Genomic DNA, 21,846 nt, shown 5'->3' with positions numbered 1-21,846 from the left:
CTCCAGTGTTCTGACCACACACAAAAAAGGTAACTATGGAGGTGATGGATATGTTAATTAGTTTGATGGTGGTAGGCATTTCACAAGGTATACATATATCAAAACATCTTGTTGTATACCTTAAATATATACAATTTTTATTTGTCAAAAACAAAGAAAACCATTAAAGAAAGTTTCCAGGTGGTGGTGCAGGGAGAAAGATTCCATAAGTCAAGGAGACAGAGCTAAGGTGTCCAGAGAGACTGAGGCAGCTAGAATTAATAGGACAGAGTACAAAAGAGAAGAGAGCTACAAAGAAAGGAAACCCCAGAGATCTGCAGATGGACCTTTTGAGCATTCATCAGAATATTGATCAGTACATGCATGTGAGGAAATTACCTAAGACTGAGGAAAGAATAATGTAGAAGGATTAGAGGGAAGGGTACCTGTTCCCACCAGCCAAATTGGAAAAATTTATGATTCATGTGGCATTAGGTAGAGTACTCAGAAAGGTCTTACCTCAGTGGTAGAGAATAATTACCCTAGACTGAGCACTTCTTTGGACCCTCCTAATAAATCGTAAAAGCAAGACCTGAACAAATTAAACTATTTCCAAGTAACTAACAGCATCCCAGAACAAAACTCAACAAGATGTATAGGAATATAAAAATATCAAGCACCAATAGGAATATAAAAATATTGAGACAAGGTAAAACTCACAATGTCTGGCACACAAGCAGAGATTACCAGGTAGCAAAGAGGAAGGAAAACATGACCAGTGATGACAATAATCAATCAAAACCAACCCAGAACTGACACAGATGTTAGAATTAGCAGAGAAGTACATCAAAACAGATGTAATTATAACTGTTTTATATGTATAAAAAGTTAGGTAGATACATGGAAGATATTTTATTTTATTTATTTATTTATTGTGAGGAAGGTCAGCCCTGAGCTAACATCTATGCCAGTCCTCCTCTTTTTGCTGAGGAAGACCAGCCCTGAGCTAACATCTATTTCCAATCCTCCTCCTTTTTTTCCCTTTTTCTCCCCAAAGCCCCAGTAGATAGTTATATGTCATAGTTGAACATCCTTCTAGTTGCTGTGTGTGGGATGCCGCCTCAGCATGGCCAGACAAGCAGTGCATCGGTGCGCGCCCGGGATCCAAACCCGGAGCGCCAGTAGCGGAGCGCACACACTTAACTGCTAAGCCACGGGGCCAGCCCCATGGAAGATATTTTAAAGTACCCAAATCAAACTTCTAGAGATGAAAACAATGTCTGAAACCAGAAATACACTAGATAGGATTAACAGCAATTAGATGTTGCAAAAGAAAAGATTAGTGAACTTGAAGGCAAGCAATAGAAACTATCCAAAATGAAATAGAGAAAAGAAGAAAAAAAATTTTTTAATGAAAAGAGTATCATTGAACTATCATTGGACATCAAAGAGCAACCTCCAATGGCCTAATACACGAGTAATTGGAGTCCTAGAAAGGGGGAGACAGGAAAGCACTTGAAGAAATAATGGCCAAAATTTTTCCAAACTTGAAAACTATAACCCACAAATCCAAGAAGCTCAATAAACCCCAAGCACAGGAAACATGAAGAAAACTACGCCAAGACACGTCATAATCAAGTTGCTCAAAACCAGTGATAAGAGAGAAAATCCAAAAAGCCACAGGTGGGGGCAGACATATCACATACAGAGGTACAAAGATAAGGATGGACATCTGATTTCTCACTGAAAACAATACAAGTGAGAAGACAGTGGAACAACAGCTTTAAAGCACAGAAAGAAAAAACTGTCAACATAGAACTCTACAGCAAAAATATCTTTCAAAAATGAAGGCAAAATAAAGATGTCTTGAGACGCAGAAAACCTAAAAGAATTCATTACCAACCAACTTGCACTACAAGAAATGTTAAAGGAAATACTTCAAGCAGATTAAAAATGGTACCAGTTGGAAATCTGGATCTACACAAAGGAATGAAGACCACCAGAAATAGTAACAACATTGATAAATATAAAAGGTTTTTTCCTTATTATTTAAAACTGTTTAAAAGATAATTGTATAAACAAAAATAGTAACAGTATGTTGTAGAGTTTACAGCATAATGTGTAAAAGTAAAATGCATGGCAATAATAGTACAGAGGTTGAGAGCAGGAAAAATAAATGTAAACTGTTGGAAGGTTTTTATACTATACACGAAGTAGTATAATATAACTTGCAGGTGGACTGTTGGTTAAAAATATATACTATGAACTTTACAGCAACCACTAAAATAAAAGAACAAAGAGTTACAGCTAATAAGAAAACAAAGGAGATACAATAGAATCATAAAAAATACTGTATTAACCCAAAAGAAGGCAAGTAAAGAGGAACAAAAAAAAAACAGGATAAATAGCAACATGATAGTCTCAAACCTAATCACAGCAATAATCACATTAAATGAAATTGGGCTAAACACCCCAATTAAAAGGCAGCAATTGTCAGATTGAATTAAAAAGCAAGATCCAATTACATGCTGCTGACAAGAAGCACACTATAGATATAAAGAGGAAAAAGATTTAAAATAAAAGGGAAAAGATATACCTTGCTTACACTCATCAAAAGAAAGCTGGAGTGGCTATATTAATATCAGACAAAGCAGCTTTCAGAGCAAGTAATATTACCACAAAGAAGACAAAGAAGATTATTTCATAATGATGAAAGTGTCAGTTAAGCAACAAGATATAATATATTCATGGACCGCATAACAACATTTCGGTCAACAACAGACCACATATATGATGGTGGTCCCATAAGATTAGTACCATATAGCCTAGGTGTGTAGTAGGCTATACCATCTGGGTTTGTATAAGTACACCCTATGATGTTTACACAGTGACAAAATCGCCCAGGAACACATTTCTCAGAACGTATCCCTGTTGTTAAGCAGTGCGTGACTATAGTCCTAGATGTTTATGCATCTAATAAAAGATCTTTAAAATACATGAAGCAAAAACTGATAGAACTTCAGGGAGAAATAAAAAAAACTCCACAAGTGTAACTGAAGATTTCAATACCCCTCTCTCAATAATTGATAGAACAAGTAGTCATAAAATCAGCAAGGATATAGTGGCTTGAACAGTATTCTCAACCATCTTGACCTGATCAACACTTGTAGAATACTCTATCCAACAACAGAAAACTCATTCTTCTCGTGTGTACGTGGAACATTTACCAAGATAGAACATATTTGGGGACATAAAACAAGTCTCAATAAAAGGATTCAAGGCATACAAAGTATGATCTCTGATCTTTATTGGTTAGGTCGAAATGTCATAACAAAAAACCACAGACTGGGTGGCTTAAACAACAGAAATTTATTTTCTCACAGTTCTGGAGGCTAGAAGTCTAAAGTTCAGGGGGCCAGCATGGTTGGGTTCTGGTGAGGACTCCTCCTGGCTCATAGACAGCCAATTTCTCTGTCTTCACATGGTCTTTCCTCGGTGCATGCGCATGGAGAGAAAAAGCAAGCTTTTTGATATCTGTTCTTAGAAGGGTACTAATCCCACCATGAGGACCCTACTACCCTCCTGACTTCATCTAACTCTAATTACCTCCCAAAGATCCCAACACCAAATACCATCACATTGGGGGTTAGGGCTTCAAAAAATGTACTTTGTGGGGGATACAAACATTCAGTCCATAACAGATCACAATTGAATCAAATAAGAAGTAAACACTGGAAAGATCTCTGGAAAATCCCCAGATATCTGAAACAAAGGTAACACTTCCATGAATCAAAAAAGAAATCAAGGGGGCCAGCCTGGTGGTGTAGCGGTTAAGTTTGCATGCTCCACTTCTTCGGCGCCCCAGGGTTCACGAGTTTGGATCCCAGGCATGGACTGGCGCACTGCTTATCAAGCCATGCTGTGGCAGCGTCCCATATAAAGTAGAGGAAGATGGGCACAGATGTTAGCCCAGGGCCAATCTTCCTTAGCAAAAAGAGGAGGATCTGCAACAGATGTTAGCTCAGGGCTAATCTTCCTCACGAAAGTAAATAAAATTTTAAAAATTTGAAAAAGAAAGAAATCAAGAAGAAAATTGGAAAATATTTTGAATTAAAAGACAATGAAAACACGACACACCAAATTTATGGGATGCTGCAAATGCAGTACTTAGAGGAGGAATTATAGTTCTAAATGCCTAGATTAGAATAGAATTAAAAGATGTCAATGATCTGTCTAAGCTTCTACCTTAATAAACTAGAAAAAAGAGCAGATTAAACCCAAAGTAAGCAGACAAAAGGTGAGAATAAAGACCAGAGCCAAATAAATGAAATAGATTTTCTTTACTGTTAGAGAAAAATCAGTGAAACCAAAAGGTGATTTTTTGTGTGTGTGTGTGAGGAAGATCAGCCCTGAGCTAACATCCATGCTAATCCTCCTCTTTTTGCTGAGGAGGACCGGCTCTGAGCTAACATCTATTGCCAATCCTCCTCCTTCCCCCCGCCAAAGCCCCAGTAGATAGTTGTATGCCACAGCTGCACGTCCTTCTAGTTGCTGCATGTGGGACACGGCCGGAGAAGCAGTGCCCCGGTGTGCGCCCGGGACCCGAACCCGGGCCGCCAGCAGCGGAGCGCACGCACCTAACCACTAAGCCACAGGGCCGGCCCCAAAAGGTGATTTTTTAAGATAATAAAATTGATAAATCTCTAGCCAGACTAATCAGGAAAAAAAGACAAAACTAATATCAGGAATAAGAGAGAGGATATCACTACAGAGTCTACAGATATTACAAGGATAATAAGGGACTACTATGAGCAACTTTATGCCAATAAATTTGATGACTAGGATGAAACGGACAAATTCTTTGAAAAACACAATCTGCCAAAGCTCACTCAAGAAGAAATATATAACATGAATAGCCCTGTATTTATTAAAGAAATTGAAAATTGCCAGACTGATCAAATCCTTTGCCCATTTTTTGTTTTTTGTTTTTTGTGAGGAAGATCAGCCCTGTGCTAACATCTGCCAGTCCTCCTCTTTTTTTGCTGAGGAAGACTGGCCCTGGGCTAACATCCATGCCTCATCTCCCTCCACTTTATATGGGAGGCCGCCACGGCACGGCTTGACAAGCAGTGTGTCGGTGCGCACCCGGGATCCGAACCGACGAAACCCGAGCCACCGCAGTGGAATGCGTGCACTTAACCGCTTGCGCCACAGGGCCGGCCCCTGTTTGCCTATTTTTAATTGGATTATTTGTTTATTATTAAATTGTAAGATTTCTTTATATATCGTTCTAAATACAAGGCCCTTATCAGATATACGATTAGCACATATTTTCTCCCATTAAGAGTCCACTAACAAATCCAAGGTCATGAAGATTTACCCATTTTTGTCTATGGGTTTTATAGTTTTAGCTCTCAAATTATTTAAATTTAATTAAAATGTATAATTCAGTTCCTCAGTTGCACTCCCACATTAGAAGCGTTAGTTTCGCTAATGTCTGCCACATTGGTCAGTGCAGATACAACACGTTTCCATCATCACAGGAAGTTCTTTTGGCACATAAACCCCTTCTTTGAAGGAACACAGTAGTAGAAAATGAGTTAAGGACTTGAACAGGTAGTCAGCTCACAAAGAAAGAAAGAAACGGGCAAGCTCACGTGCACAAAATTGTTTAATAGTTAAAGAATTCTAAATTAGGACAGAGAGAGAATTTTTAGTCCCGCAGATTGACAATGACTACTTCCTTCAGATCTTGACTCAGAAGTCATGCCGGGGAGCCCCTGCCTGCCCACCCTATTTAAAATTTCAAACCTGACTTCTTGATTTTCTGCTTTTTCTCTGTAGCTCTTACCATTAATCTACCATATATTTAACTTATTTTTCTTGTTTATTGTCGGTTTCCCCCCTTTGAAGGTAAAATCCACGAGAGCCTGTTTTACTCACTATTTATTGTCCCTCCAGTACCCAGAACAGTCCCAGATTAGCAGAAACTCAAATATTTGTTTTTGCTGAATGAAAGCTGACAAGGTGTAGGGAAACAAGTACTCTCATACACTGCTATTGGAGGGTAGATCAGTACACCCTTTTTAGAAGCAGTTGTGTGATACGTAAAAGTCTCAGAATTGTGCTTGCCCTCTGACCCAGCATTTTTCCTTCTAGATGTTTATCATAAGGAAGTAATTAAGGATGTGCACAGAGATATGGCTGGAAGATTCAGCCACCATGGAATGCTTTTATCTGCAGTCAGGAAAACTCTTTAACTGACATATTGGAAGGAATGTAGATTGTTTTTTAAAATGAGGCAAAAAGAACTGTTTTGCAGAGTTGTTCAAAAGAGATCTTCCTTTCTTTCCTAATGCCTAGCATTTTAAAATATTGTGTCATTACTGACTTTTCTGACCTACTTGTTTCTTAAGGAAAACTAAAACTTACCTATACAATTTTTTCCACAGGTCCCTTAATATGGACTTTGAAAATCAAGATAAGGAGAAAGACAATAACAATTCTTCTGGGTCTTTCAATGGCAACAGCACCAATAATAGTAAGGCTTTTTATGTCAATTAACATTCATACATGTTGTTGTCTTAATTTGAGTGTTTCTATAACTTCACTTAATAATTTACTGAGTTTAAGAATCTGTTTGGTATAATAATAAAATCTAATCTGTATGGTGTAATTTGTTCAGTTCTTGTGTTCTGAATCTGAACTACTGATTTTTTGTATACTGCTTTTAACTCATGCCTAAAAGCTTGCTGTTGAGATTCTTTATTTTCTTAAAGACAAGCAGGATAGATAGGTATCTGCCTGCTTATAACTTCATTTAAATCCTTTGGTGAGGTTGATAAATTTTGTAGGTATTGATCATAAACTCATTCAGTGGCACTTAAAGATAGCTACTTGAAGTGCTTGTAAAACTGAGTATTGTGAGTATCTCTTTGATATTTAAGATTTTATAAAAATACTTGTTTTAAAAAAAATAGAAGTGTGCTATATTGCAAATGTTCAGCAGCATTATTCATAATAGCTAAAAAGTAGAAACGAAGATACATAAACTAGTTAATAGATAAAATATGGTATATCCATACAATGGAATACTATTCAGCATTAAAAAGAATAAAGTGCTGTTACATGCTACAACATGGATGAACCTCAAAGCATTATGTTAAGTAAAAGAAGCCAGACAGGAAAAGGCTGTATGTTGTATGAGTCCATTTATATGAAATTTCCAAAAAGGCAAATATATAGAGACAGAAAGTAGATGAGTGGTTGCCTGGGGCAAGGAATGGGAAGGAAAAATTAACTGTAAATTGGCATGAGGGATCTTCTTGAGGTGATGAAGATGTTCTAAAACTAGGTTTATAGTCATCGTTTCACACTTGGTAAATTTACCAAAAAAAAAATTATACCCTAAGAGATGAGTGAACTTGAATGGTATGCAAATTGTACCTCAATAGAGTTAGAAAATTGGTAATGCTTGTTATAGAAAGAGGATTGAATTAGAAATAAGGAGACTTAATTTGATAATATTAAGAGATTGATATTGGGTATCTTCCATGCATTTGGCATTCTCTTAGATATTTTGAAAGATGCAAAAGTACGAGAGCTGGCCAAAATGCTTTCCAAGGTGTTAATAAAGTGCTAAGACAGAGATAGCAAATACCACTTCCCGTCCTGTTCCTAGAGTAGGTACTTTTTCGCACAGACCTTTGACATTGCCTCAGAGTCCTTCTGAACAAGCATCTACTATCAGTAGATCAGAGTAAGCACTAGAGATGAAGTCATTTTGACATCTGTGTGCAAAGAGAGTAAAGAGAAAGGCAAGTTGAGGTGAGCAACAATGAGTCAAGTTAGTAAGAGACTCTTTCCTAGAGAAGGTGAGTTTGACTGGAAACTTGAAACAGTGAACTTGGATTGGTGGAGAAGTTCCAGGTGGGAAGAGCGTATAACAACAGGCACAGAGGAGAGTGAAAGTGACTTATAGGACAGATTCAAGTCACTACCTAATCGGGAGGAAATACTGGGAATCTAATACAGAATTAGGTAGAATATTGGTGGAGGGTCTTAGAAGTTAAAAAGAGATCACTTATATCTATTTTAGTTTCTCTAGTTATTATAATACACTATACTGTCCAAACTATACTTGCCCAGTTTTCGCCCAGTTAAGTGTTTCATTGTCCCCAGCAGTGTAACATGGGCATAATAAGTACAGTAAGTAGAATCATTTAAATGTAATGAGTCTTTTCTTAAACTTACGTCACAGATCCTCGTATAAGGTAAAATACCATACCAGTAACTTACCGGGAATCAAGGAAAACTCAGTGTCAGTATCCAATTTTCAGGTTAAATTATTATATAGTAGCTTACCTTCTGTCAACATTTTCATCCAAATCACTTTATATTCTTGAAACTCTTTAAAAGTCCTGTGTTATATAGCATATATACAAATGATGTACTTGAACTGGATTATAAATCTGATGTACATTGCATCACAGAAACCTAAGAGAAATTGATAGTGTGTGTCTAAGTACCATTTTATCCTCAAATAAGTAAATGGTTAAGTCAGTGCATACAGTGGAAGGAAGTTACCTGGTAACATCAGTTTTTTACTTCTCGTTACTGACCAGCATCTAAAGAGTGGTAGATGGTTGTTTAAATGATCATTTTCTTAAATCCGCCTCCTGGAAATTAACCTCAACAAATATATTTCTTCAGTGCCTCATGTGGGCCATGGATACCAAAAGGAATAAGGACAGATTAGGATAGAATGCAGTCCACATCCACATAATCAGGAACAACATAGTGAAAGAAATGGCCCTTGCAGAGACTTGATTATGTACTTGCAGTACTTGACAAGTACTTGCAGTACTTGATTATGGAGTATGACACCATTCCAGATTAAAGGGGTGGCATGGAAAACGGGGTGCATTTATCAAAAGTCAAAGAAATAGTAATAGCCAAAAAGATGAACAGAGAAACGCAAGAGATTGTGTAGGTGCTAAAGAGATTGAAGTCCTCCTAAATGATCAACAATATAGAAGAATTAGGGGGAGAGTTCTAAGAAAAGGAAGGTATGAATTGAGTGTTTTGACAAGAGTATTCTGAACTGATTGAAGGAGAAAGTGAGTAGAGAGAGGTTTTTTAAAGGATGCAGTTGCCTACTCCCAAAATAAATAAGAATCAAGAAATTTGTGAAAAAGACTTAAAAATGAGTGAATACAGCTATGTCTAACAGCATTGATATTTCTCACAATGTTGAGCGAAAGAAGCCAGACACAAAAAAATACATACTATATAATTCAGTGTATATAATACGTTCAAAAAACAGGCAAAATAAATGTTAGTATTTTAGGATGCATGCTTGGGTAGAAAAATATAAAGTAAAACAAAGAAGAAAGTATCATAAAAGCCGGAATAGTAGTTCCCTTTGGGGGAAAGAGAAAGAGTAGTGATTGGGAGGGGCACAAGAAGACTTCTGGGGTTGGCAGGATCCTCTTTCTCTTGATTGATTGATTGATTGATTGATTGTGAGGAAGATCAGTCCTGAGCTAACATCCATGCCAATCCTCTTTTTGCTGAGGAAGACCGGCACTGAGCTAACATCTATTGCCAATCCTCCTTTTTTTTTTTTTCCTCCCCTTTTTCTCCCCAAAGCCCCAGTAGGTAGTTGTATGTCATAGTTGCACATCCTTCTAGTTGCTGTATGTGGGATGCGGCCTCAGCGTGGCTGGACAAGCGGTGCGTCAGTGCGCGCCCGGGATCCGAACCCCGGGCCGCCAGTAGCAGAGCGTGCACACTTAACCGCTAAGCCACTGGGCCGGCCCCACCTCTTTCTTGACCTGGGTGGTATTAGCTATGTGATGATTCACTGAACTTGACATTTTTGTTTCATATACTTTTCTGTCTGTGTGTTAGGTTTTACAATAACAAGGGTCAGAAAGAAAGTGGAGGGGAGGGAGTTCCCTGCAGGTCCTCTCTAATTTTCCCTAACCTTGTTCTAACTCCTGTCTCATCCCTACATCTGCGCCAAGAAACTATATAGAGATATTTTTCCTCCTGGCACGTCAGTCCTTCATTTAATTAGTATTAAGTGGGTTAAAAAAAAAAAAAAGCCACCCTTCCCCCATTATCTGACATCTTGAAGTCCTTTACTAGTCTTCTCATATAATTTGTTTGAACTACGGAGATTAATGGAGATGTACAGTTGGAATTCTCTTCATTAAAAGAGACATACATCTTAATCTCCCTACCTAGACTGTAAACTTCACAAGATCTGGAAATGACTTTTTTTTTTTAATCCCTCCAGGTTGCCTACTGTATAATAAGTGTTTGGTAAATATTTAGTCAAAAGCATGCTTTTCTCATGGAGGTGCAAAATCAGTAACTTTCTAAACAATTACCAGTAATACATTGGTGTGTTGCTCAATGTCTGTTTCATGACCAGACATGTTTTTAGCCTGTAGCCTTGTTCATTGAATGCTAAAAGTAATGTCTCTGTACCTCATTTTTAATTCCATCACCATGCCTATTTCTTATGTTGATTTTAGCTTTCAAGATAATGCAACTGCACTTGAGTAAGTCCTCCCAGTTAATGGCTGCTCTGTTTTGCTTTGCTCTGTTTTGTTTTGTTTTTAAGTCACTGGAGTCTGGCTAAAATTTCTAATTAATTAGCTCCTTCCCCTTCAGGACCATTATCTCCAAACCTTTAGGAAGTGCAGTATTGAAGTTGTGCACATTATTTTAGGTAGCATATTATCAGCCACAAAAGGAGCTTCACTTGCCCTGTAACACTGCTGTTTTGGTAAACTTTCTGGGGCATCCTATAAAACTAATGGAAGCGGTGGCTAATACCTCCTGGTTTAAAATCTGTGCTTTCAAAAAACAAAACTCTGGGCATTCTATCTAATATTCTAGAAAGGTTCTTTGTATTCAGTTTTGCATTTTAATTGCAGACTAAACTTCTAAAATTTAGATTTATTATAAATAAATACTTCTCATATATCTGACTTACAAAACAGTCATTGTTCTAGCCAGCTGTTTAATTTTTCTGTTCATGTTTTAAACCAATATAATTAATCTGTAGACTATATGATGCTTTGTTTTACAGAGGGGGAAGTGTGGGTGTATGTTTTAAGATTTATAGATCTTTTTAAAGATTTGTTTCTTATCATATGACAATCATTTATTTGAGAAATCATCATTTTCTGTTTTGAAAAACACCTGAAATGTAGTTTCCTCTAGTTCTTCTTTGAACTATTGTAGAGCACTCCAATAAAAAAACTATTTAGGTGAAATTTAGAAATTTCATAGAGTTTTGTCCATAAAGACAAATATCCATAAGACACTTGAAGATATGCCTCCCCCTAAAATGATCTATGGGCCAGGCTGAATGGGTCTTGACTGCAGTTCAGGACAGACCTCTTCACTAGATCATTTATTTTCGTCTTGACAGATAGATCACTCTTCCTAAATTGAATTGCCCTATTCCTAAGTGAATTATTTGATTCATCTACCCAGCCAATAAGAAGCAAATTGTTTTTTAGAAATATTTAATACTTTATTTCACCAAAATCCCTAAGTAGCTCTCTTGGGGACAAGTAAATTTCAATACCGAGCAGCAATTTTAAATGTTGGTTGATGATTGCAACCCTTTGTGTCTAGTTATGTTCATCCTGGTCACACAGTATTTTATTCATAGCCTTAATTTAATGAAGAGAAACTTTTACTTCTAGTATTTCCTTTTTTTTTTTGGTGAGGAACATTAGCCCTTAGCTAATATCCATTGCCAATCCTCCTCTTTTTCCCAAGGAAGATTGGCCCTGAGCTAACATCGGTGCCCATCTCCCTCTATTTTGTATGTGGGACACCTGCCACCGCTGGCTTGATGAGCAGTGCCTAGGTCCACGCCCGGGATCCAAACCCATGAACCCTGGGCCGCCGAAGTGGAGCACACAAACTTAACCAGTACGCCGCCAGGCCAGCCCCACTACTATTTCTTTATGATAGGTCATATGAAAATTCTTCCTTGGTTCCTCTCATGTTCCTTATGATAATCTCAGCAGGGTTAATTTGGAACTAGATAGCTCACAAGATAAAATTAGTCATTTTTTTCTTTTCATTCACTGGTTATCAGATTTTGCCATGTTTTCCTTCTCTACCAAATAATCTTTTTTTTTTTTTTTTTTTGGTGAGCAAGATCAGTCCTGAGCTAACATCCATGCTAATCGTCCTCTTTTTGCTGAGGAAGACCGGCACTGAGCTAATATCTGTTGCCAATCCTCCTTTTTTTTTCTTCCCTTTTTCTCCCCAAAGCCCCAGTAGATAGTTGTGGGGAGTTTTTAGCTGGTCCTACTAACCCCCAGAGACCTCAGTTTAATTGATCTACGGTTGGGCCGGGGCGTTGTGTTTTTAAAGCTCTCCAGGTGATTCTAATAAGTAGCCAAGAATTGAGAACCACTGTGCTAAAACCTACTCTATCCCGGGGCCAGCCCAGTGGTGCAAGCGGTTAAGTGCGCGTGCTCTGCTGCAGCGTCCCATATAAAGTAGAGGAAGATGGGCACGGATGTTAGCTCAGGGCCAGTCTTCCTCAGAAAAAAGAGGAGGATTGGCCTCAGATGTTAGCTCAGGGCTGATCTTCCTCACAAAAAAACAAAACAAAAAAAAACCTACTCTATCCCAAGAGATTCTGTTTTCCACCATATATCTATTATTTGTTCCTTAAAATGTTTCCTGTGGCGTAATGATTAAGTTCAGCACACTCAGCTTCAGTGGACCGGGTTCATGGGTTTGGTTCCTTGGCACAGACCTACACCACTCGTCAGCCATGCTGTGCCGGCAACTCACATACAAAATAGACGAAGATTGGCAACAGATGTTAGCTCAGAGCGAATCTTCCTCAAGAAAAAAAAATGTCCCTATAAAATAATTTTTCTGATTTACTGTTTTCAGATATGTCTTGTTTTCTATCTTCCTCCCCCAAATTAATCCTTAACTGTTAGCAACAATGGGAAAGAGTGAACTGAGTACGTTAAATCCACAGATGATGAGAAATTATTTGTCAGTGAGTTTAAACCACCTTTTTTACCAAACCTGTCCACAAGACCACAAATGTATTGAGATTGACCAGTCTGAATTTTTACTACCTCTTTTTTTTTTTTTAAGGTTTTATTTATTTTTTTTTCCCCTCAAAGCCCCAGTAGATAGTTGTATGTCATAGCTGCACGTCCTTCTAGTTGCTGTATGTGGGACGCGGCCTCAGCATGGCCGGAGAAGCGGTGCGTTGGTGCGCGCCCGGGATCCGAACCCGGGTCGCCAGCAGTGGAGCGTGCTTACTTAACCGCTAAGCCATGGGGCCGGCCCTTTACTACCTCTTAATGTTGTTTTTTTTAAGCTGGCACAGGGAGGTGGGGCACTCTGTCATCCGGATGGTTACACCAGGAGGTAGCAGAGTTCAACAGTATTTCTTGAGCATCTACTATAATGAAGGGCACTGTAGGAGAGCAAGGTGCTCGTAATCTCATTGGGAAGGAAAGAATCAGAGGACCTAGATGATCTCTAGGTCCTCTTAAATACTAATCCCTAGAACTGTCTGCATTTTAATGAGTTAATGTATCTACAGCACATGGACTTGGTACCTGTTACATAAGTCATTAATATGTCCCTTTTTCTCTCCTTCAGGTATCCAAACTATTGACTCTACCCAGGCCCTGTTCCTTCCAATTGGAGCATCTGTCTCTCTCCTAGTAATGTTCTTCTTCTTTGACTCAGTTCAAGTAGTTTTTACAATATGTACAGCAGGTAAATGAGTCTCTCTGTCTATACTTAACAGTAACCTAAAAGGAAATTTTTTCACCTTTTTTTGTCATTATTCAAAATTTATAAGTCTGGCTTTTTCTCCCCCCACCCCTCTTTGAACTACTTAACACATATCATCAGTTCAGACCTGCCAACACATTCTGAACGAAAGGCCAGGGGTTTGAAAACTCCTGAGCTTTATGACACCAAAGCAGGATCGCTTTGGCTGTGGCTCCTTGTCTGGTAGGTTACCAGAAGGTCCAGTTTGCCAGAGTGGTCAGTGGCACCCCTACCGATGTTTCTGTAGATAGAAACATTGATAGCTAACCAAAGCAATTAAACTGTCAGCTCTCTGATCAGTTTCAAGCAAAATGATGATGGAAATGTATAAAACATCAACAAAATGCTAGACTTGTTAGGAGATCATCCCCTGGCCTGCTGTTTATCTTTTCTTGTTGAGATAGAAGAGAATGAGAAAACCTACCTATGCTTCCCCCTACTTCAAATCAGATACTTTTATTTTAAGAGGTTATCTATACAATGCTAAAGGAAGACTCTTTCTTTTCCAGTTAATTTAATTGTACTCACTTTGTCGAGCAAAGCATTCTGGGCAATGATTGTTTCCGTAAGTCTTACTATTTTCTTATAACTGGTAAAAAATAAACAACAAAATTTGACCATACATTTTCTTTCTCTAGTTCTTGCAACGATAGCTTTTGCTTTTCTTCTTCTCCCGATGTGCCAGTATTTAACAAGACCCTGTTCACCTCAGAACAAGTAAGGGCTTGGGATTTTCCTCTGAATTATAAACTTGTATGTTTTTCTCTCATATTTAATAGCATTATTAGGAGTCTGAATTTCTGGTATTTACTGGAGCACACAAATGCTAGGAAACTGGGAAGTGAGACGGTTGATCTTTAAAACTGGAAGCTAGTACTTCCTTTTGCACCTTTTCATAGCAGAGGAAATATAAACAGATTTTAGGAAGTCAGAGTCATTGTAATATGCTTCCTGCTTAGATTATTGAAAGATGACCGGTTTTCTTTTGAAGCATCTTTTTCATTCCTTTACAATAGTGATTGACTCAAACATTCTTCTTTGCCTTTCATCTTCGGTGACCTAGAATCCCAGTGTTCACACCTTAACTCCCAAAGCCATTGCTCCATAGAAACAAAATGCTTTGCTAATGGAGATGCTATATGCACTTAGGAAACCAGTCACTTGGGGCAGCTGATTTTCCCAGGAATTAGTGATAACCAAATAGATTTACCATGTTATAAATATTTATTCATCTTTGCTAAATCAGTTGAATTGTTGACTTTCTTCATTTTGTTTTCCTCATAAGAACAGAATTTCCCCTATATTTAGATTCTCCAAAGATTGATATTGTCACTTTAAACTTACAAAGACTCATGTTGATAATTTGGGATAAAAAGTGCATTATCAAATGGATGCAGAAGTATAATTCCTCTGAGCTTTCTGTAGCTTACTGCAAAGAGGTTTGGGTATTTTGGAATTCTGGGTATCTTATTGCCTGCTATTCTGAGCTGACCATCATGAACTTTGATGATGAAGAACCAAAGCAGAGTTTGGTTATTGAATATAATTTATTGCCTATCAATCCAATAAATATTGTATGTTTTCTAGGATTTCCTTTGGTTGCTGTGGGCGTTTCACTGCTGCTGAGTTACTATCCTTCTCTCTGTCTGTCATGCTCGTCCTCATCTGGGTTCTCACTGGTCATTGGCTTCTCATGGATGGTAAGTAACTAATATGTGTCAAGTTGAAATTTTAATATAGTTTATAGTTAAATTTGTCCTCTCTCTACTTTGTGTTTTAGTACTATTACCTCTGATTACCATGAATATTAGGTGTCCAAAGATGGTGTTATGTATCATTGAGTTTTTTATTATTTTTATCCACATTCTTAAGATTTTTTTTTTTTTGGTTGTCAAGTGATTTTTTTTTTTTTTTTTTTGGTAAACTCTTAAGATTTTTTAATAAAAGTTTTTTTGAGATATAATTCACATGCCATAGAGTTTACCTATTTAAGTGTACAAGTCAGTGGTTTTTAGTATATTTACAGAGTTGTGCTACCATCATTACAATCAATTTTAGAGTACTTTCATCAACCCCCCTCCAAAACCCACACCCATTAGCAGTCACTTCCCCATCCCTCCCAACCCCAGCACCAGACATCCATTAATCTGCTTTCTGTTTCTATGGATTTGCCTCTTCTGGACATTTCACATAAAATCATACATTTTGTGACCCTTTGTGTCTGCCTTCTTTCACTTAGCATAATGTGTTCCAAGTTCATCCATTTTGTAACCTGTATCAGTACTTCATTCCTTTTTATGGCCAAATCCTATTAGTTGTATAGATCTACCAACTTTATCCATTCATCAGTTTCTACTTTTTTCACTATTGTGAATAATGCTGCTGTGAACATTTGTGTACAAGTTTTTGTATAGACTATACTTTCTTATATAAATGGGATTATACTGTAATATGACATACATGTTATATATAAATATATGTCATGTATAATATGTTATATACAGTATACTCCTTTTACGTAATGATGTAAATACATGTCTATAGGGGTGTATCATATCCTTTTTTAATAGTTCCAGAGTATTCCATCGTGTGTATGTTATTTAACTATTGCTCGATCCTTAGATTGTTTTTAATCATTTTCTATTGTAAATAACCCTGAAGTAAGCATTCTTGTTCCATCTCTTGGCCCACTCAGCCGTGCTCCCTCACCTCTTGTTCCATGTCTTAGTGTGCATGTCAGGTTACTTACTAAGAGTATTTCTAAGGATGAATTCCTAGATATGAAATTCTGGAACAGGGTTTTGTATTTAAAAAATTTTTTATCTGTTACTGTACTGCCTTTCAGAGAGGGTATAGCAGTTTATGCTCCTACCTGTTGCATATGAGAATTTCCCTTCACTGATGATGATGATGAAATAATGACAATAATAGCTAACGTTTGTTGAGTGCTTTTTATGCATTGGGTACTCTGCTGGCTGTTTTACATGGATTATCAAATTTATTCCCAAAAACAACTCTTTGAAGTAGGTACTATTATTGTTCCCACTTTACAGAAGAGGAAACAGAGGTTCAGAGAAGTAACTCACTCAAAGTCACAGAACTCCTTCATGCTTATTATCAGAACATCTTGGAGAAACATTTCCAAAAGTCCCCCATTATTCTTTTTTTCTCTCCCTTAAGACATTTTTTAACTTTTCTTTAAGACCGTGTACTGTCTCCACCTCCTTTTTCATTCAGTCCTTACTCTCATTTTCGTAGTTTGCTTTCCTAATCTCAAGAAACTTCATCTGACTACTCTGCCCCATAAAATCTGTTCAGCTTTTCCTTTCTTTTGGTGTTTCAGAGGGGAAGGAAGTTAAAATACAAAAGTCAATTTTAAACTTTTTGTAATACTATCTAAAGAATTTTTAGCCGAGGAATTTGAAAATCAGGGATTATGGGTATGGATTGCACTTACTCCTGTTATCCATTCCATGCAACCACAAGGCTATCAAGACCTTGGAAACAGAGCTTTTTGGGAGCAACTGCCAGGTCTGAGAGTCTCTGCTCCGTTCTGCCAGGCACTGTGTCCCTGCAGCTCAGAGGCTGGCTCAGCTATGGCGGAGCTGTCATTCAGTGTTGTCTAAGCACAGAGCCACTCAGAGTGATGCTTACTGTCCGTGCCTCAGTCAGTAGCTAAGTTATTCACACAATTGTTAAGTTCCATGACAGTATATATATATATGCTTTCTGTGACTGATCTTAAGTTTGCTGAGTAGTATTTGGTACACAGTTTGGGGTTTTTTTAGTGGTGTTTTTATATTTATAATTTTTCTAAAATGCATCAAAAATGTGAATTAACTCAAAACCAAGGATGTTCTGCTCATGGTCAAATTGGATAGAATTTGACCAAAAGGATTTTAAACTGTATTTTTTTTTGTGATCCAGAATTAGTGACATAATCTTAATGAGAAGAAATTTTAAACTTTAAGGAAAACTGAAAACTTATCCCTCTGTTTCTAGGGATTTCTTTTCCTCATAAGTTACTTTGACCAGTACAAGAATTTGAAGTTTATATGTGCCAAGTTAATTAGTGAAAAACTCTAAGAAACTGAACATTATGAGGGAACAAACTATAGAGTGGATTGCAAGCTCTGTAAAATTATATTTAAATGGAATATATTATTTTAATCAAAGGTGATAATTATAGAAAAAGCACTTTTAACTTATAAAACATACAAAACATACAATAAAATTATTTTAACAATATATTTTTTGCTTAAGAAGACAAAATTATAGTGATGGAGAACAAATCGGTGGTTGCCAGAGGTTATGTGGGGAGGAGGGTGTGACTATAAAGAAATAGCACAGGGATTTTATTGGGGTGTTAGACCTGCGCTGTATGCTGAGTGTGGTGGTGGCTCTACAAATCTATGCATGTGTTAAAATTCATGAAACTCTACCTCTAAAGAAAAACTCGATTTTACTGTTTGATAATCTTAAAAATGTTAAAAAGGAGTTGTGTCCCAGGCCGTGCAACTTTATAATTAGACTTGATCCATCACAGAGTAGGGAACCTAGCAACCTTAAGGCAGGAAATGGTTTGAACTGATTTTTTTTTTTTTTTCCTTCCCCCAAAGCCCCAGTAGATAGTTGTATGTCATAGCTGCACACATCCTTCTAGTTGCTATATGTGGGACACGGCCTCAGCATGGCTGGAGAAGCGGTGCGTCAGTGGGCGCCCGGGATCTGAACCCGGGCCGCCAGCAGCGGAGCGTGCGCACTTAATCGCTAAGCCACGGGGCCGGCCCTGAACTGATTTTTGACAATGGCAGTGAAGAATGGGATAGAGTCGGAGAGGAAAGAAAGTAGGAAAGGACACACATCAAGCTAGGAAATGTGGGGAAGCATGACCAAGGTGTACAGTGACAATAACGAGTAACACCCCAGGATGGCTGCAGATTGAGTGTACTTGATGAAAGACTGTGATAAATTGAAAATGAACCTGGAGTTTCTTGTTTGGAAGATTAGGGATAGGATGACATTGTCTAGAGTCATGGAAAATTCTGACTCTGAGCAATTCTGTCTTGTCCACATTTGGTTTTGAACCGGGTGGGGCAGGATTAATGTAAGATGAGCGACAAAGCAACAAGTGGATGCTTAGACCGTATGACCTGTAAAGCCTCCTGCCAGTTTAGCATTAAGTGATTGTATGGTCAGTCGAATAGAAAAGTTCCGGAATGGACCAGTCACCTGCATGTGTTACAGAGGCGTGCACGTTTAACCTTGGAAGCTGGCCCATTTGTTTGTCTAGTTGGTTTCCGTACTTCTCTTTCGGTTATCATCAGTCAGTCCTCTGATCCTCACTCCTGTCTCTCCTCTGTCCATCTTAGGCCTTCATTTCTTCCTTTATTCCCTTGATGCTTTGCACTGCACACATTCACTTGTAAGCTCCTGAACAGATCACCTCTTACTACCCTACCACCATCACCCCAGCCAGCATTTCTACCCAAATATGTGTTTGACCTGTTCTCTGGTCATCACTTCCCCACCTCTGCCTCAGGGGCTTCGCACCCACAACTGACCACTGCTGTTCCTTGAGCCACCTGAGCTTATCCCTTTCAGTGTCCTGTTTTTGCTATATTTGCCCACTTTGTTAGATATATTGACAGTTTACCACCAATTCTATTAAAATGATACACATCTGTAATAGGGCTTTCCTTGCTTCTCTTACTTTCCTTAGATTAATTTGAAATTTAAAGTTGATAGAACATAATTTTTCATTCATTCAGCAAATATTTATTGAATGTGTACTTTGTCAAGTGCTGGGGATCCACAAAAAGAGTAAGCCATGGTTTCTGTTTACCAGGAGCACCTAGTTGAGGGAATAAACTCCGTTGTATTTAAATAATCACACTATTATAGAATAGATACATGATTTGAGAGATATTCAAAGTTCTGTGGCATCACAAAGAAAAAACAATCTAGTTAGAGCAGGAAGGGCTCCCTGAGGAAGGGCTTTCTGATCTGGCTCTTGAAGAATGAGGATGAATTTTCCAGGTGAAGAAGCCCAGGACAGGGCCTTCTGTGTAGAGCAGGAAAGAACGTAGTATGTGTTAAGATGTGTGATCAAGAGGAAGATGGGCATGGATGTTAGCCCAGGGCCAGTCTTCCTCAGCAAAAAGAGGAGGATTGGCATCAGATGTTAGCTCAGGGCTGATCTTCCTCACAAAAAAAAAAACAAAAACAAAAAAGGACGTATGATCATATTTGAGTGGCTAGAGAACAGAGCAGGAGGAAGTGCATGCTGAGGGTGGGGGGGCTACACAGTGGAGAATGTCCTCCTGTACGTCCTGCCCGTGCCTGGCCAAGTAGTTCAGCTTCCATCCCACTAGGACAAGAACCCACAGGAAGTTTGTAAGGAGCTGTGTGGCCTAATGAGACCTATGTTTTCAGAAGAAAGGAGAGCTGAAGGCAGGGAGAGACCATTCGTCTGCCAGGCCTGCTCTAGACCCCACGGATGTGACGGGGAACCACGCCCTCAAGGACCTTACATTTTAGTTGAGAAGAGGGAGAATTTTTTAAAAAGATACATGGTATGTCAGATTTTGAGAGGTGCAAGGAAAAAAAAGGCAAGGATAGGGAGGGAAGAAATACAAGGATAGACAGAGAAGAATGAATTGCTGGAATAATGTCCTTGAGTAAATGAAAGAGGATGCAGTCTAGGGTGTGAGTTGACTTTAAAGTAAGGAGCAAGGGTGATGTATCTGCAGAAACCAAGGGGAGGCAGGAAATGAGAGCAGGAGGTCCCGCACTGAGCGTGTCTTAGAGCTTTATCGTCCAAAATAAGAGAATCTCCTGGGTTTTACACAGTTGAGCACTATCTAGCTTGAGAAAAGGGATTTCCCCAAATACTGGCAGGTCAAAAAGGGTTAAAGGGGGCACTTTGCACTAGTAGGGTGTAAATGTCTCATACCGGCGCTTAGGGCAGCCTGATTTTTCTTAGGACTTACAAACTGTGTTAGGTTTATAAGCTGAATAGCTTGTGGAAAGAGGATGAGCCTGTACTCCACACTGACTGCTGTCTCCTCCCCAGCCCTGGCCATGGGTCTCTGTGTTGCCATGATCGCCTTTGTCCGCCTGCCCAGCCTCAAGGTCTCCTGCCTGCTTCTCTCAGGGCTTCTAATCTACGATGTCTTTTGGGTAAGTGTTTCCCTGAAGCCACTGCTCTCCTTTGTGTTTAATTGGAGCATTCACTCCTGAAATTTGTTAACTCTAAGTATGCAAAGTCTGGCTGGCCAGAGGACCTACTGTCTTAGGCCACTGTCTCCAGTCCTGAACTGCAAGTGTTAAAAGGTGAGCAGCAGGCAGCTGTCTGAGCCTGTGTTGAGACCTGTTACAGTAGATAGTATGCGTGAGCCTCTTAGAGTGGAAGGGGGAGCAGGCAGACAAGGTTCTCTGCCCTGGGAGCTGTTGTCAGCCACACTGTAATGGATTATTCTCTGGGTGTGGAGGGAGGAAACCTGCGAGTACACAAGAAGAGCAAAGATTTTCTTTCTCCTCAAAGCATGCAGCACTTGATACTGCAGTATTCTGAGACTCTGCTCTTAGGAACAAAGAGGGCTGATGCTGAAATCAGGTTGCTTCCAGCTCCCTCTGTTAAATGTGACTCTCCACTCGGCAGGTGTTCTTCTCCGCCTACATCTTTAATAGCAATGTCATGGTGAAGGTGGCCACACAGCCGGCTGACAATCCCCTTGACGTTCTATCCCGGAAGCTCCACCTGGGGCCCAATGTTGGGCGTGACGTTCCTCGCCTGTCTCTGCCTGGAAAACTGGTCTTCCCAAGGTAGGACTGGCATGTTGGGCCTTGTCCTGTGACAGTGAACAGACTGCCTTCCTGTGCCTTCTGTTCCTTGAATAGTCTGTCTTGGTCATCAGCATCTAATCTTAGGCTGGAAAAGGGCTGGAGTCATCATCTCCATCTTACAAATGAGGAAGAGTACATTGACTTAACTTGTGAAGATTTCTCATTAAG

At 38.8% G+C, this 21,846-nt stretch overlaps 1 protein-coding gene across 2 annotated transcripts in view; it reads left to right on the top strand.

The window, feature by feature from the left end:
- Nucleotides 1-21,846, top strand: part of SPPL3 (signal peptide peptidase like 3) — a 128,956-nt gene that overhangs the window by 102,392 nt on the left and 4,718 nt on the right. For both annotated transcript variants that reach the window (XM_058531587.1, XM_058531586.1), the window contains exons 3-8: nucleotides 6,432-6,520; nucleotides 13,654-13,773; nucleotides 14,469-14,547; nucleotides 15,418-15,530; nucleotides 20,906-21,012; nucleotides 21,494-21,657. In XM_058531587.1, the coding sequence (XP_058387570.1) occupies nucleotides 6,432-6,520; nucleotides 13,654-13,773; nucleotides 14,469-14,547; nucleotides 15,418-15,530; nucleotides 20,906-21,012; nucleotides 21,494-21,657 (672 nt within the window). The remainder of the gene's footprint in view (nucleotides 1-6,431; nucleotides 6,521-13,653; nucleotides 13,774-14,468; nucleotides 14,548-15,417; nucleotides 15,531-20,905; nucleotides 21,013-21,493; nucleotides 21,658-21,846) is intronic.

The sequence above is a fragment of the Diceros bicornis genome, chromosome 35 (genome assembly GCF_020826845.1).
Source record: "Diceros bicornis minor isolate mBicDic1 chromosome 35, mDicBic1.mat.cur, whole genome shotgun sequence".
NCBI classification, from domain to species: Eukaryota; Metazoa; Chordata; class Mammalia; order Perissodactyla; family Rhinocerotidae; genus Diceros; species Diceros bicornis.
Note: the sequence above shows the minus strand (reverse complement) of the source record. Positions and strands in the feature narration are given on the sequence as shown.